Source organism: Papilio xuthus, unplaced genomic scaffold, assembly GCF_000836235.2.
Source record: "Papilio xuthus unplaced genomic scaffold, Pxut_1.1 DF825783.1, whole genome shotgun sequence".
In the NCBI taxonomy this organism is placed as follows: domain Eukaryota; kingdom Metazoa; phylum Arthropoda; class Insecta; order Lepidoptera; family Papilionidae; genus Papilio; species Papilio xuthus.
The window spans coordinates 3290545-3307844 of NW_013532866.1; the positions used below are offsets into that span (position 1 = coordinate 3290545).

General features: G+C 32.9%; 1 protein-coding gene across 1 annotated transcript; it reads right to left on the reverse strand.

Moving 5' to 3' along the window:
- Window positions 1–1342: 1342 nt before the first annotated feature.
- LOC106125664 (probable serine/threonine-protein kinase PLK) lies at window positions 1343–16409 on the reverse strand. The gene is made up of 6 exons (XM_013322943.1): window positions 16270–16409; window positions 12964–13030; window positions 11277–11339; window positions 6266–6361; window positions 5422–5508; window positions 1343–4657 (listed from the first exon to the last, which is right to left on the reverse strand). Exons 2-6 carry the CDS (start codon window positions 12964–12966, stop codon window positions 1916–1918), a joined length of 2991 nt encoding a protein of 996 aa, XP_013178397.1. The 5' UTR covers window positions 12967–13030; window positions 16270–16409; the 3' UTR covers window positions 1343–1915.
- Between the last annotated feature and the right edge of the window lie 891 nt (window positions 16410–17300).

A 17300-nucleotide genomic window follows, 5' to 3' on the forward strand; every position in this document is an offset into this window, starting at 1 on the left:
TAGGTTTCAAAACTTCATCTATAGGTTATATATCTATGTTAATAGCATTATTTAAAACGTTTTTATTTGAAATGATAATGGACTGACAAGGCTATGTGAATAAGTGGGCATAAGTCGGCTCACTAGCGCCCCCCTCTTTGTACTGTAGCTGTCATGTCATTCTTGTCCTTTATGTCATTTTCTATGTGTACGTATGTTTTATATATATTCTGACAGAACCAAACGAGATAGAACCATCTCTCAGTTCAGATATCCTTGTTTTAGTCAAACGTAATACTATCAAATTCGGAATGTCAAAACTGCTGCAATATGTCTTGTTGAATGTGTGGATGTCAAAGTGGTCGTGTACGCGATCGCCTGCGGTTGTATCTTTCTAATTATAAGGCTGAATTAGAAAGTGTCAAAAAATATTGTTCTCTTACTAATTATGAGTTTAAACACTAACTGCCGTACTCGGTTATTTAGTGTTCATTGAGTGCCTTAGTGGAATTTACACTAAGAGAGGCCCTAAGTGAGCATTGGATAACTGAGTTAGGCTATAAATGCATTATAGGGTACACACTTGAGAAATTTTTAATATAAGTGTAATTGTGATCAAAGTAATATGGACTTTGTAGTATAGCAATAACGTTTATTATTGTATGTACACGTTTCTAAATGTTTCTTTGTCAGCCTTTGATTTTATTAACAGGCGATTATTTTTTTTCTTGGTTTTGTGTGACGCTTTCCTTTGTCTTGTGTGAGCTCCGCAAACTTGTAGGTATAATATATATATATAAATTAGTATGTATGTGTGTTTGTCGTGAGCCGTGCGGCGATCGCGTCTGTTTTCTATAATCTAATTAAGAGTAGTGTTACACTTTTACAAGAAATCAAAATCTACCCTCTCTGCGCGGCGCGGCGACAGATGCAATCAACGACACGACACAATTCTAATTCGTTTTATACTCTATGAATTATTTTTAATCTATGAACGTTGACAGCTGTCAGATGCCATAAATGTCAACGTGACAGTTGTGTGTCGCCGCGCCGGGCGCGTAATGTTATCGTAATGTAGTTAAATATATATAAATATATATATTTATATGTATGAGCTTTGTTTATTATTCATTTTAGTGTTGACCGTTGCCTGTGAGGTTGACGCGAGGTGCGGCGTTTTGTGAGATATTCAACTGGAAATAAATTTTAATTTTAATTCCGATTTTATTTGTTTTATTTCTATTATTAATGCTTTGAATTTAAATCCTATATCATACAAGTTCTTCATCAAAAAAAGACAAGGAATAAAAATAAATAGCAAGATTAAATAGAAGTTTTTTATTCAATAAAAAAAACAAACTTTACAATCAGTCAGAAAAAATAAAATGGCTAGTCTTATTGTGGGTTTATACTACCGAAGCATATATATTGTGATCTCTGTTCTTTTCAAAGATAATGAAAGGGATGACAATATTTTGTTTTAATGACTCGACATTTACCCAACGATAAGTAACATGTAGCGACATCTATATTTAGTTTATATAAAAAGTTAAAACTCAATTGTAAAAGATAACAACTTATATAAATTATTATTAAAAATATGACTAAGTTATTTATCAAGAATATAACAATTTAAAGCTAAATTAAAAGTTATTGAAACTATAAATATTTTATACAAATATAATCAAACTTGGATAAGCGAGAGTTATTTTCCAGTCCCGACGGACGACCTCTATAAATGAGAAACTCGGTTAAGAGAGAAACCTCTGTAAGAGAGAAAAATATCCCGTTCTCTTGGACTCTCGCTTATCCAGGATTGATTGAATGTCTTTATAATTGACAAATTAATAGTAGCAATCTATAAACAACTTAATTGTTTACAATTTGTACAAATTTTACAAATAATTATTATAACATAAATAATAAAATTTAAAATTTATTTGTCAGTCTCTTTGTTTATCGGTCTTCCATGTAAATCGATTTCGATACTTGGAATTAGCGGAGGTTTGAATCCATATTCTATCCTAAGATTGGTTACTTTTTGTTGTCTTTGAAATCTATTTGATTTAACAGAACTGTAACTGTTATTTTCCCAATAATTATTATATTTTTGTAATGGCGGAGGTCCGTAGTATAAATTTTGATTATTTGTTAAATATTTATTATATATTTGATTGTTTTTAGCTTGATTAGGTTTTATATTTGTGTATTTATATGTAGAAGCATACAGGCTACCCCATTGTGTTGTTTGAATCGGTACTGTGTAAGTAAACTGCTCTTGATTGTCTTTTATATATTCTTGAAGTTGATTGTAATAAGTTTTTTCTGGTCTATTTTGTTTAACATTTTGAGATTCGTTTTGCAAATATTGTGGCAGATTTTGAGAATCTTCTGCTTTAGAATTATCTACAGAGTAAGTTTGAAAAAGAAAAGGCATATTGTTTTCTGTTCTCTTCTCGACATTGTAAGGATTTTCGATGGCATAAGGTCTGTCGATATATTTAGTAACAATTTTTGGTTTTTCTACAAACTTTTCGACGACTTTCTCCACAGGGTAAGGTACTTTTTTCTCGACAATTCTGTCAACAGGGTAATGTTTAATAATATGGACAGGTATAGGTACTGGTACGTTTATGTGTACCGGTTTTTCGATAATTTTCTCAACTGGTACGTGGACCGTTTTTTCATACGGTACAGGATACAATACTTTCTTCTCAACGGGATAAGGGACACGGATTTCTTTTTCAACAATCTTCTCAACTGGTTTTTCCACGGGTACTGGATAAGGTCTTTCTACTGGAATTGGTACTATAACTGTTTTTTCTACTGGAACTTGTACTTTAACTGGTACAGCGACAGGAGTTGGTACAGGGACATTTCTTATAACTTCTTTCTCGACTACCTTTTCAACTGGGTATGGGACATGAACTGGTCTATCTACGTATACTTGTTGCTCCACTGGGTAAGGTACTTTAATTGGTACGGGATAGGGTTGTGGTACTTGTACCGGATATGGTTTATCGACATATTTCGTGACTTCAATAGGTTTTTCAACAATTTTCTCGTATGGTACTGGTATAAGGACTGGTCTATCTGGTACATGGTTTGTTTTTTCGGAATTCGGTATTTGTTTTTCTATATACCGATCTCTGTATTGTAGTACAGGTATTTCTTTTTCTACTATTATTGGTTGAATAACTTTACGATTGTTTCGTTTTCCAAATATATTTTCATTATTAGTGTTATTTTGTTGGTTACCTTTGTAATCGTTGTATTCGAATGTTATTTGATTTTTTATACTTTCGTTAGATTCTAATTCCTCATTTCTTTTTATTTTATTACCAGAATTATGTTCACTGTATGTTTCAATATTTTTCTTACCATATTCATGGGAGACATCTTGAATATTTTGTTCATCATTTCTTTGATTTCCAAATGCATTGTATACATTCTCTTCATTTATTGGAGAGTTACTTCTTCCTTCTTCTAAATATTGATGAACTTCTATTTCATTGATATGGGTTATGTCTAAGGGAATAGATTCTTGTATTTCAACAATTGTTCTTCCTTTGGTCGGTATTTTGACTTTATCTTCAACAAATTCACTATCTGAAGCTTCGTGATCCTCTATTGTATTAATTATATCGGTATTATTAGAATTTAATAATCTCAAAGCTACTGTTATTGGTGCTAAATATTTCTGTCCAATTGGTCTTGGGGTTACATAAACTGTTTCTTCATTAAAATAATGAGGTAAATGAGCGTTTTTACTTGCATTTTTCTTTATACTAGCAATTACGTAGCCATTTTGAATAAATGGTGTCATTGTTGACACTAAAGTGTCTAATATTTCTTCTTTATAATCATCTTCTTTTGAATCTTGTACAACTATAGGTGATGTAAATTTATTTTCATAGTTATTTTGACGTATTGCGTTGGAATTTGGTACAGCTGTGTTTTCTATGTTACGTATTTTTGCTTTTAATGTTATTTGATTTTGACTATTACGAGATTCTACAGTTTTTGAATTATACGGTTGAATATATTCATCTAAATCGTATACTTGTTTTTCAGCTGAATGATTGATTGTTATCAAATCATCGTTACTTATCAAATCTTGTGTTGAAGCTACAAGTTTTGATATACCTTCTTGGTCTTCGTTATAATTTCTTTTTGGACTTATTTCAGTTGAATAATAATAATATCCTTCATTATTCGTATTCGATCTTGTTTCGATTTTAAAATTTGCTGCTCCTTTGAATAAAGGTTCTTTTGTTTCGAAATTTTCGTTTATATTTTCATATGTCGTTTTATCTTCTAATATTGATTGTTCTTTGTTAATATCATCGTTTGCGCAATTGTGATCTTTAAACACTTGTACAATTGGTGTTATTATTGCATTATTTTGATTGTCATTTTCTTTATATGCTGTGTTGTGATTGTTCGTTAGATTATTTTGTGTTGTGTGATCTGTTTGTATGTTATATCCAGTTTGTGTGTATGAGTTTGTTGGTTCATTTGTATATTGTATAGAGTTATCTGCTACATGTTCTTGTGTTTGTGAGGTGACAGGGAATTGGTGAAGAAGAAATATATCTAACGGTGCCTGACTGCTGACATCTTGAATTATTTGCGTATGATTTTGATTTTCTGGATTCTGATATATTTGATATGGTATCTGAAATAGAGATAAAAGTTTTATTATTCAAACTTTCGTGAGACATTATACTAAACTGATATATAAACACGGCTAAACACTCGCGTATATTCGTCCGGTGGCGGCACCGACTAGTTTCGAGCCCATCGGAGGGGGGGGGGGGGGAGAGATATGAGCGACGGGCCGCGTCCGCGAAATAATACCAGTGCCACTCATCCTGATGAAGGGCCCCCGATGGGCTCGAAACTAGTCGGTGCCGCCACCGGACGTATATACGTGAGTGTTTAGCCGTGTTTATATATCAGTTTAAAAGTTTTATGTTAAAAAAGAAATAAACTTTCTACAGATATAAAAAGTAGATTTATATGATAACTAGCTGTCGCCCGTAACTCCGGCCGTACGGTATTAAAAAAGCATTATTTATTTTATTTTTATTTTGTTTGTTTTTTTGTAAAATATTAGCAGATTTTTTTGGAAATTTACTAATATTTCTTTTACCATTCCAACTAAGCTCTAGGCTTTTGCTAGGATATGGTTTACGACAATAGTCGAATGGCGGGATTCGAACCCGCGACCTCGTCATCGGAAATCCGTATCCTTAACCATTAGGCTATTGACGAAATTAAAAAGCATTAAATAGCCTATGTGTTCTTCCAGACATTGTTCTATATGTATGACAAATGTCAACCTTCTAACAAACATCCATACATCCAAACATTCGCATTTATAATATTACTTTGTTAGAGAAAACTGGAGTCATATTTTGTGGGGTGGTGGTGACTTACAGTATTATAGTTCAGACCAGTAGCATCGACCAATGGACCGGTATTTTGTAAACCACCGATATCAGCATACTGGATTTGTGGACCAGTCTGGGGAAAAAATAAATTTTATAAAATTTATTAAACTTAACATAACGATTGGATTTAATTAGATATACCTAGATTTTAAAGGTATTTGTGATAGAAATTAAATTTTAAAATATAATATACAGGGTGTCCCAAAAGGTTACGTACATAGGAAGGGGGATGATACGGGTGGTCACAAGGGTCACCAGAAAAATAAAATAAAAATTCCCCGCTGGGTATTAAAAAAAATAAATGGCATTTTTTTTTTTTTATAATAATACCCAGGCAAAATAGCGACAAGTTAAAAACGACTTCAAAAACAAAAGTAACACTTCTAAGTTAACATTATAAAAAGTTTTTAACGTGTTATAGATTTTAATATAACTCTGTTAGATTTAACAAGTAATTTCTTTGGCGAATGCAAAATTGTCATTACTTTCTTCAGCTACCTTCACATGTATTTGTTATACTTTCTTTAAATATCTTGTACTTTCCTAACCGTGGATTTCTGACACCATAATAAATATATAACATATTGTTATCTCTATTTTGTTGACAATGTTTTATACATTTAGGTATCAGAAACCTACGGTTAAAAATAAATATAAAAATTAGCGTCTCCGTACGGAATTTAAAAAAAACATAATTAGTAACCTATGTTTATTCAGACTACGTTCTATATGTAAGCCAAAATATAGAGATCAGTTCAGCCGTCTTGGAGATAGGTTCAAATATTTATCCATCCATCTAAACATTCCCATTTATAATATTAGTAAAATACCTGTACAAGGAAGTGATCTATTGGCAGTTGTGCGTTCACCGGTGTCAGCTGCCAGCCCCACTCGAACTGTGTACCTCCTTGCTGCACCTTCTGATTCTGTAAGACAATAAGTTTACTATTAAATTACATTAAATATCACTTAGTGTAGTCGTTAATTTCGCAGTAATCAAAATAAATCCACAAGGAATGATAAGGACATTAATATAATAAAAGAAAACGAGGTAGACAAAGCAAAAGACCGACCTCTAGGAAGGTTAAAATAGAATTGAAGAATCTGGAAGAAGCTTTAGTCTACACGGAAATTAGGAGATAATAGGACATACTAGTAGGAACATCTCGATCTTAAAATCAAACTATTAAGGCAATAAACATGCCTACTCTAGACAAACTTTAACCTGTCGCTAATTCGAGTAAAATGATTCTTGTTCATGTAATAAAAACATTAAAAAATGTTAAGTAAAAAAAGTGTAAAAGACTCGTCGTCCGCGACTCCGTCCGCGTGACATTAAAAAAAACATGATTAGTGACCTATGTGTACTTTTAAGAACGCATCGGGAATATATATTAGGTGTCTCCCGCGACATGACTAGTCTATGTGTTCTTCCAGGCTTTGTTCTACATCTATGCCAAATTTCTGCAAGATCCATGTAGCTGTGACGGGAGATTATAACATCCATCCATCCGTACAAACATTTATTATATTATTAAGGTTACATAAACATCAACGTTCTACAATTAACCTAATTTAATTGAATTATAAAATAAAAAACCGTATTACAAAATGCCAATTACGTTTCGATTTGTGTCATTTGATATTAAAAGACGCGGATTGGAATCTACCAATTCTTATCTTTTAGAAAGTGTAAGCGGAATTGAGATTAATAGTCATTTAAACTGCAACGTTCCGATAATGGACAAACGGACAAAATACAAAACAAGTTCACAACTTTCAAAAAACAAAAAAGTTTTCTTTTTTTCTTCCTTTTTGTCCTTAAAATAAACTTTTTAATTCATTTATCAAAGACGATTTCATTGACAGTCGAAAGCCATCAGGAGCGTCGGTGGCTCAGTCAAGCACTTGACTTGTAATCTGCAGGTCCTGGGCTCGAATCCCGCCATGTACCAATATGTTTTTCGATTTACGATTTACATATGTACATTTATCCGACGTTCTTACGGTGAAGGAAAACATCGTGATGTAACCTGCACATATCTGAGAAGAAATTCAAAGATACGTGTGAAGTCAACCAACCCGCACTTGGCCAGCTTTAGGCTCCGAGCCCCTCGGTAGGGACGTATAGTGAGCTGATGATGATGAAGAAAGCCATCTGTCAACCGCAACTTTGTCCTAACGAAATAAAATAAAAAAGCTTAATTAGTAGCCTATGTGTTCTTCCAGACTTTGTTCTACATCATTCATCGAGATTTGTTAAGCCATTCTGGAGTTACCTTTAAACATCCATCGCATTTATAATATTAGTAAGAGTAATAAGTGACGTAATTTTTATTCCAATGACCGGATTTCGTGTTTACATCACGCCGTAATTAATTTGATAAAAACGATAATTGGTATTACGTTATATTAATTATAGAACCGTTCCAAATTTTATATATACAAAGAAATCGGAATTTTAGAATGGAGTGTCTTTAATTTTTTAGTAGAAGTAGAGATATTTATTAGTATACAACCTTTTGCACAAGACTTCGTTCATGCATTATTAAATAAATGTGTCTAATTTATTTGATACTATGTTTTATATCCGTGCCAAATTTCAATAGATGTTTCGAATAATTTGCGGAGAGTAAATATGTGAATTCAACGTATCCAACGGGAACCGTATCAACGAGATCTTAGGTAGAATGTTTTCTTCCAGACTATGTTCTACATCTGTGCTAAATTTCACCAAGATCTGGTAAGCCGTTCTGGAGATACTTTCTAACATACATACATCTAAACGTTCGTTTTTATAATATTAGCAATGCTAGCTGTCGTTCGCGACTCTATCGGCGCGGAATTTTAAAAAAATCTTAAAAGTAGCCTGTGTTATTCGAGATTATTACTTAGGGAGTTCTAATATCTGACCTAAAGATCCGTTGTGTTGTTCTGTAGATACCTTCTAACATACATTCTTATAAACAATTTAAGTATGTAATAATTATCAGAAAATCTACAAACATGCAAGATTATGCTGCAAACATAATTAAGACATAAACAAAGTGATCCTATAAGGGTTCCGTTTTTTTTCCTATGAGGTACGAAACCCTAAAAAAAAACCTTATACTTATGACTAGCTCAAACGAAGCCACGGCTTATCGCTAGTATCAAATCAAGTAATCTATATCAGTTTTTCAAATAAAGACATAAAATTCATACAACTTTCATCAGACCATTCCCTACGAGCACTTTTACTTGCACTTCCGAAGTTTTCATAACGTATACGGTAACCAATCTAATGGGCAAGTAACTGAGATGTCTTCCGTGATTCAGACAGACTGTCCAATATCTTACTAATATTATAAATGCGAATGTATAGATGGATGTTTGTTAGAAGGTATCTACAGAACGGATGCATGGATCTTGCTGGAATTTGGCATAGATGTAGAACATAGTTTGGAAGAAGACATAAGTTACAAATTTTTTATTTATTAATAACTTAACTAAAATTATTTATTTTCTTCATTTAAAATGCGATCAAAGTACGTAACTTAATACTAAGTTGATGTTTATTAAAATTAGAAAGGGCTTATTTACTGAAAGAAGTTCACAAAGGCTTAATAAATAAGCTAAGCTAACCTAAGCATAAACAAGTTTGTGCAATACACTATCGTTGTCAAGGCTTTATGTGTTTCCGGTGGTGAAAGGTAAAGTTCTATTTCCTGTTAGTAAATAACCGTGGGCTTACACTACCAAAATACAAAACATGAACAAAAGAACAGGAATGAAGATATCGTATCGTTAAAAACTTTAACCTCTTTAAAATCGGTCAAAAAAAAGTTTTTTTATATCATAAGATGGCAAAAGAGCTGCCACCTGAAATCGCTGAAATAGCGAAGTGACCGTTGCCCATAGACATACGCAATTGCATATGCGTTGCCTACCTTTAATCGACGGATTTTCCCTTCCCATGCCCATCCCCTCATACGGAAAATCCACTTCTACTTCCCATCTTTTACTTATATTATAAGAAAAAGGATTGGAAGGGAAAGAGGATTAAAATTAGGTTCCGGGACGCACACTTATCTGACTGTACTTGGAATTGCTTCCACTTGACGCGTGTCTTCTGTGTAGTCGTGGTATTTCACCGGGCGAGCCGGGACAATTCGTGCGAAGATGTTAAAGCGGGCTCTACCACTGTTAAACGTCTACTTTACGCCTTCTATAAGATGGTATTTCATTGTAACAATAGGAGTATTGTTTTACACTACTGAGGTTTATGTAATAAATATTCATATCAAAATGGAGCAATAACACAGAGTATCAATTAAATCGGTAGAACAATACATGAAATAAAATCGAGGGTCTATTGTCGTACTGCGCGTAGTGAAAGTGTACTTTTGTTTCCTCTTGTTAATAGAATCAGTATGTTGTTTGGTCCAAGTTAAAAGCGAAAATATTAATTTTATAATTCATACAATAATAGAGATTTTAAATCTTAGTATAATTGTATTTATCATAGATTTCTGAGACCAAAATCTTCGTTTAAAACATATTATTGTCGCTGTTTTGACAATATAAGGACATAGATAATGGATACCGTACCGACTTTACTATTCATTTCAACATGAAACTATTACAAATCTATATCTCTATACTAATATTATAAGAGGACAGATTTTTATATCTGTATGCAACGGATAAACTCAAAACCAACTGGACCAATGTCAATAATTCTTTGCCACTAAAAAGCTATATTATAATTCATAAACTAGCTATATTTATAGCAAGATATTTTTTTTTACTCCTGTGACTAATTAACGGGCAAAAGTTACACTACTCTTTCCAATGCTGTTGTAGATTAAAACCTATTCCGAACAAATGTGTCAAAAAAGAAGTGACGTTTTTAGAGTTTAAGAAAAGTAAGAACGCATGTCAAAAATAATAGTTTTATTGCCAAGATAGGGGCTAACGCAATTACACTTTTCATGACATTTATACATTCTATTAAAAAAAACATAGAAACTGGCCACAAATATTAAAAAAAACCGCTTTCGCTTTTTAATTGTGACGTCATTCAACCGTTGACGCATGTCGTGTTCTCAATTTGAAAATATTAACTGCATCAATTTGATTAATTATTGTTTTTTTTTCTTTTATTTGTACAGAATTATGTAACAGTATTGTGTCTCTATTTTGTTAAAGAGAATGAAAGAGATAACAATATGTAATACGAATTTCCCAGCAGTGAAACATTGTAAACATAATCAATGGATACTAAATTTAGTTTTAAATCGAGTCAAGATTATTTCGCTGCGTTTCGGTAAATATCCTCAACAACTATCTATACATATAAATAAAATTGTAGTGTCTGTATGTAATAACGAAAAAAAAACATATTTCCTACGCATAGTGTATTTGCTAAGGAAATCAATTCTTATAATCTTACTAATATTATAAATATGTATGGATGTATGGATGGATGTTACTTTGAAAGTATCTCCAAAACGGCTAAACAGATGTCTACTGTACTATAAGAACACATAGGCTGCTAATTATGTTTTTTTTAATTTCGCGGTAAATTATAGATAGATTTAATTTGTATTTTGCGTTTACAAAGTCGCGAATGATCGCCATTTTTAATATAAATGTTTCATATCATTTGTAGAACGTCTAGCAATCTAGATATCTGTAAACAACCTAGAAGCTAGACCTACAACTTTCACTTAAGCCCATTAGTTTCCGTATTTACTATCATTGGATTCAAACATGACACTACACACCTTAAACCTAGCTTTGGAAGGTATATAACTATAGTATAAAAGCTAAGTACATAAGTTATTTATTAAAACTTACCGCGTATGTATACTGCGACCAGGTTCGTGTGGTAACGCAAAAGACGATCAGAACTCTCAACCACTGAAAATTGAAAGAGATTTTATAACAGTGTTGCTATTTAATAAATAAACTATAGTTAATTAAACATATTGACAGTCTTTATTGAACTGTTGAAGTGTAAGTGTAGGGTACGGATTTCCGATCACGAGATCGGGGGTTTGAATCCATTCGACTATTGTCGTAAACCATATCCTAGCACAAGCCTAGAGCTGAGGAACGATTAAAGAAATATAAGTAGTAAATTTACTAAAAAAAACTGTATAGATTTAACTGAATGGTTCTATCGTTATTTAAAAATTTGCAGTTTTAACAGAATGTTTGTTGTGGGCTTTATTTATTAGCTATATTATCAAATTATTTTTAGGGTTCCGTACCTCATAGGAAAAAAACGGAACCCTTAGAGCATCACTTTGTTGCCCGTCCGTCTGTCTGTCAAGACCGTTTTTTTAACACGTTGACGGACAGTAGGAACAAGCGAAGTTCGAAAATTGACACTATATGTTTTTGTGATTTTTAGAATGTTAGAAGCATAATTTTACTCTTTCTGCTTAAATAAACTTAATTTTGATTAATTTAGTACCTTTAATTAGGTTGCGGCTATAACCGTCATGGCGCCAGCGGACTCTATACACTAAGTGATAGGACGATATATAACAGGTGAAATATGAACTTCAACCTAAAAAGATGTTTTCAAAACACGACACTATGCTTCTACGTATACGCCAGTAAGTGCACATTTGTGCTGCTATAGCCGTAGTGTCTAAAAACGACCGTTTCGTTTTGGACGGCTATAGCAGTCATGCCACATTGTGAACTTCGCTTTGACGGCTATAGCCGCAATTGTCCGTCAACGTGTTTAGATATTTACTGATTTTAATTTTTTTTATATTTCCTTATCTTTATATGATAAAAATTTCGTGTCATAATGTATGTTCGCGATAAACTCCTAAACTACTGGACTAATACTTATCAAATTTTCTAAGTATTTGTAATTTAGTCCAAGTTGGGATATAGGATGGTTTTTGTTTTATTTTACTTTTAATTCTAAAGACGTATAGATATTAATTCATACTTATGTACAATTTAATTGACCCGCTTTCCCTCTGCCCACGTTTGCTTTTAATCAGTAGTTAAGTTCTTATCTTAGGGATTTGACTTTCTCGATTTCTAAATAATTAATAAATAAATAATGATACTTTGCGGGTTACTATAACAAAAGTTATTTGATTTTTTCGACGAAATGCTTTCGCTTTGAAGCGATTCCATAACGAACTTTAATAAAGTTTAATAAACTTTCGAAAAGTCACGTGATTGTCGCGCCTCAGTTCTAAACATTTTTGAAGTTCGCTATGGAATGGATTCGAAGCGAATGCACTTGAAGTTAACCAAATTGTATAATCTTTTAAACAACTAGTTAAAAGTATCTTCTTATCAATTGTCGCTTTTTTCTTAAACGACTTTTAAAAGGAGGTTCTTTCATTCATCTGTATGTTTTTATTATATCGTAACTACGATCCTGGTTGTCCGATTTTCATAATTCTTCGTTTATTCCAAAGGTTACGAGGTACTATTTATTTAATTATCCATTTCATTGTTACTTTTGCGTTCAAAGTTTTTGCATAAGTTTTTAAATAATATAACTTACCATGGCTTAGACTAGACTTGTCTCGAGAGAAGTCCAAGAAATTGGTTTCGAATTCCACGTCAAACAACTGTAAAGAAAACATAGAATTTAAACATTTATCGTACTAATATTATAAATACGAATGTTTAGATGGATGAATAAATGTTTCTTAGAACGTATCTCTAAAACGGCTGCATGAAATTTGGCATAGATAAAGAACATAGTCTGGAAGAACACATAGGCTACTAAGTTTTTTTAATAAAAAATAGAGATATGACTACGCATCTATGAAACATAGACATAGATGACTATGGGTAGAAGTCACTTACCTCTTTACTCTTTATAATTTGATTTTTTTTTATATAAAACGTGTACTTTTGATGGTACTTGATTTCTTGCAGACGCTACATTAGTTATGACATTTTATAATTGATGGTGTTATATGTGCAACATAATTCCAACATAACACAACAGTATAGCACTATTAGTTAATAGAGCGGACGTGTTTAACTCGTATGACACAAATCATAGACCATGTCTAAATGTTTCTTAGTCTTTTATTACTTCGCCCATTTATATTTTGTAACGCATATGTACATAAATGCTTTTATTGCTTTATTTGTAGTTGTAATAAAGCTTTTGACCGCGACTTTGTCTGCGTAGAAATTTACATGTTCTAGAGTATGTTATATATATGTGCCGAATTTCAATAAGATATTTTAAATCGTTGCGTTAATCTAGTCATATGTGAATTAAAAGGTAGCCTATATTATATACTATGTTCTTTATACCAAATTACATCGTGATCTGCAGATCTGGAGATTTTTTTTTCAGAGGGGAATGCATACTCCGCGCCCCTGGGGGGGTGGACGCGGTAGTTATGTGGGATTCTCTTCCGGATGGGAAGCGTACCCACTAAACCTCTCTGTTCCTCCAACGCATAGGGACGGGACCACGGGCACGATTCCGCTCACCGCGACCCCTGCGTCAGTTGTCAAGGCAGCTCCTTCTTTGAGATCTGGAGATACGTTCTGACAAACATCCATTTAACATTCGCATTTATATAAGTAAGTATTTAGGGACATTTGGTATATTTCAATCATTCGCACAAATGACTGACCGTAGTTATAGAAAAGTGTTAATAGATTTATCGACGTATAAAATCAATCATAGTTGTCAGACGGTGTATCTTTTTTTTTGTCACAGACCACTACCGGAGTTTTATGATATGTTTACATGAAATATTAGATTCGGTACAGACGGGCGACCGACGTTCGAACGCGGAGCATACTAATGGCCGGTGGCGACTACAGTAACAAAATGTATGAAGAATCGTGTTAATTGCTTATCGCTGTCCACCGATGTGGTCGGTAGTCCGTCTGCGGCGAGCCTTGAGCGAATAGTTTCGCTTTCAACAATGTGTAATGTATTATTGATAGTTTGTCAATATAAATCAAATATATACAAAATGTCCGTTTTGATTGGTCGCAGCGTGAAACTGAATGTCACTGACCGTTCGTGAATTTCACCAGTTTGTAATTTGACTGGATATATAGAAAAAAATGCGATATAAATGAATTAGTTTCATAAAAATGTGTTGCGACAAATTTTGCAACATTATAGTGATTTTAATGACTTAATTACACCTTTTTTATTAGGATATTAAGAAATCTAGGCAATGTATTTGCGTAGAGTAATTTTCTGCGATGTAAAATGTAAACGAGGAAAGAAAAAAATTCTTGTCGTTATGTATTGAGACATTTTTTAACTTGTGCTTTTAAAGTTTCCAATTGAAAATATCTTGAATATACTAAGTAAAACATCACACGTTCAGTCAACTGAACTGTAGGACTGTTTAGTTCAAACTGATAGGTTTAAAGGCGGAAGTCAAATAAAGTTGAAACTACGACCTTATGTTTTTAGATCGTATAAAACTTTTGATGTCTTTCTGATCCAGATTTTACATTTATCAAGTTACACAACCGAATACAAAGATGGCGGAAACAAAAGCGATGTCGCACTTCCTTAAAAACCGCCATTGCATGTCTAGTCAAGGATGTTTTTTTTACCTATCCATTTGGATGAAATGTCTTTTAATACATTGCAAATAGGTCGAAAACTCGTGTACCGTGTTTGATATACGATAAGCGGGAAGCAAATTTTATTCTTTGACTGTAATACGGCGATATTGGCGGGAATGAGATTACTACAGATTATGTAATGTCAGACTGTTGTCAGTGTTTTACGCATCGTTGACAATGAGGTTTGGGGAAGTATATACTGTATAACGAGATAATTAGAAGGGTAATCTGTTGTAATTGTGTAAACATAATGTGTAATGGTTTTATGTATGTGAGTACATCATGTCATACATACGAGAGAGAGTTTACGTATAGGTAAAAGATGGAAGGAATGAAGAGGATATTACGCGTCTATGGTCGGCGCCGAACACACGGTCCGCAACGGACTTTAGTTTGCTTTGTATGATTGTAAAAAGCGCTGCGTTCGTCATCTACATCGCCCGCATCGCCTCAGAACAAAGCAAATCCGTTTAATCCGTGCGTCCGGTGCGTCCGGAACAAGCCAATGGACGCGTACCTTTACAGTTCTGTTTGAACCATACCGTCATTTGTGCTACTGTGACGTAATATCACGTCACATTGTCGTCACGCGATGATCGCGTTAAACTGTGCAAATTGCGTCGTGCTAGATGGCAGCCATTAGCGACACATATTGTACGAGGAACTTACTTCCCGATTTTGCGGTTTTTCTGCCACACTCGGAAATGTTTGTATTTTAAGTATTTCCTTAGTTTTCTTATACATTATTATATATTATTATTATATCTACACTTAAGGGATGGATGGATGTTTGTTGCAAGGCTATATAATCTCCGGAATGGCTCAAAGGATCTTAATAAAATTTGGCACAGATGTGGAACATATTTTGACGGAACACATAGGCTAGATTATAACGTTTTTTTTTTTAATTCCGCGCGGACTACAAATAGTTTTGATATAATTGATGACTTGACTATATGAAAGGTCACAAATATTTGTGGTAGGGCCACAGCAAAGGAATAAAAAAAATCACCGCAGCTTGAAATCATGGAACCGAAGTTAGCGATGATACCTAATATTGAGTGCTTAAACTTTGGTAAGCAAACTTTTAACCGCAACTCCGTACGCTCGGAACTAAAAAAAAATAAATAGTAGCCCGTGTTCTTCCAGACTATATTCTACATGTATGCCGATTTTCAGCGAGATTTTTTTTGCCCAAATATATAATTTCAATAATTTTATAATTAAATAAAAATATGGTACTCACTTTAAAAATAGATAGTTTATCTTCACTACAACACAAATAATTAAGTTTTATTTTTTTAATCTGTTTAATTCTGTCACAGATTAAAAACACCCATCATTTGTTATTATTTTTAAATTGCCAGTACGTTCGGTGTATTCGCGCGTATACAAGTAACTGACGCGCAAACACATCGTGTCTACAACTTCCCTTTCCCAATACAGGTGTAGTGATAGTATTTTTTTTTATTAATAGACAATGTAATAATTTACCGATAATACTTGCGTAATAAATTATGTAATTTTTAATCTACGCATCTTTTTTGGCGGCTTTCAACGAATGTGACGTGTCGTTTGTTTTTGTTGGAGATCATCTTTTGTTTTTTTTTTAATTCAAAAGTTAAAAGTATTTTGTTTTTAGGTTGGCTGAATGTGCACTGTCAAATCAAAAAATTATTTAATACTGCATGTTTTTATAGAAAAAAGCTAAGAAATAGAGCACTTGTAACGTTGCACCGGTGAAGACCTAAATATAGCTAGATATCTTAAAGTTTCAGATTACAAGATCCCTGACCTATCGTTTTTCCATTCACTTTTACTAGTTTTCTCTTCTATAATTCTATAACTAATTATTTCATTCAGTGTTGAAAATATTTTAATTTGTCATAAAGATTGACAAAAATCGATTTTATTTTCAGTAACAGTATACTTAAGATGATCGATTTTCTTCGTTCTGAATAATTTTAAATATCACAGAAACTATTCACCTTGTCTGTTAACGCGGGAACTATCTTACTAATATTATAAGTGCGAAAGTTTATATGGATGGATGGATGTTTGTTTGAAAGTATCTCCAGAACGGATCTCGATGAAATTTGGCATACGTATAGAGTGGAGTGGAATATACTGTGACAAAGTGAAAGAACACATAGGCTACTAATATTACTCCTCCCAACTCCTCTTCCTTCCTTGAATAATAAATTTTAATTTATATTCTATTCTTAAGAGAAGTTTGTTTTCCTATTACTTTAACACCATAAATAATTACAATAGGTA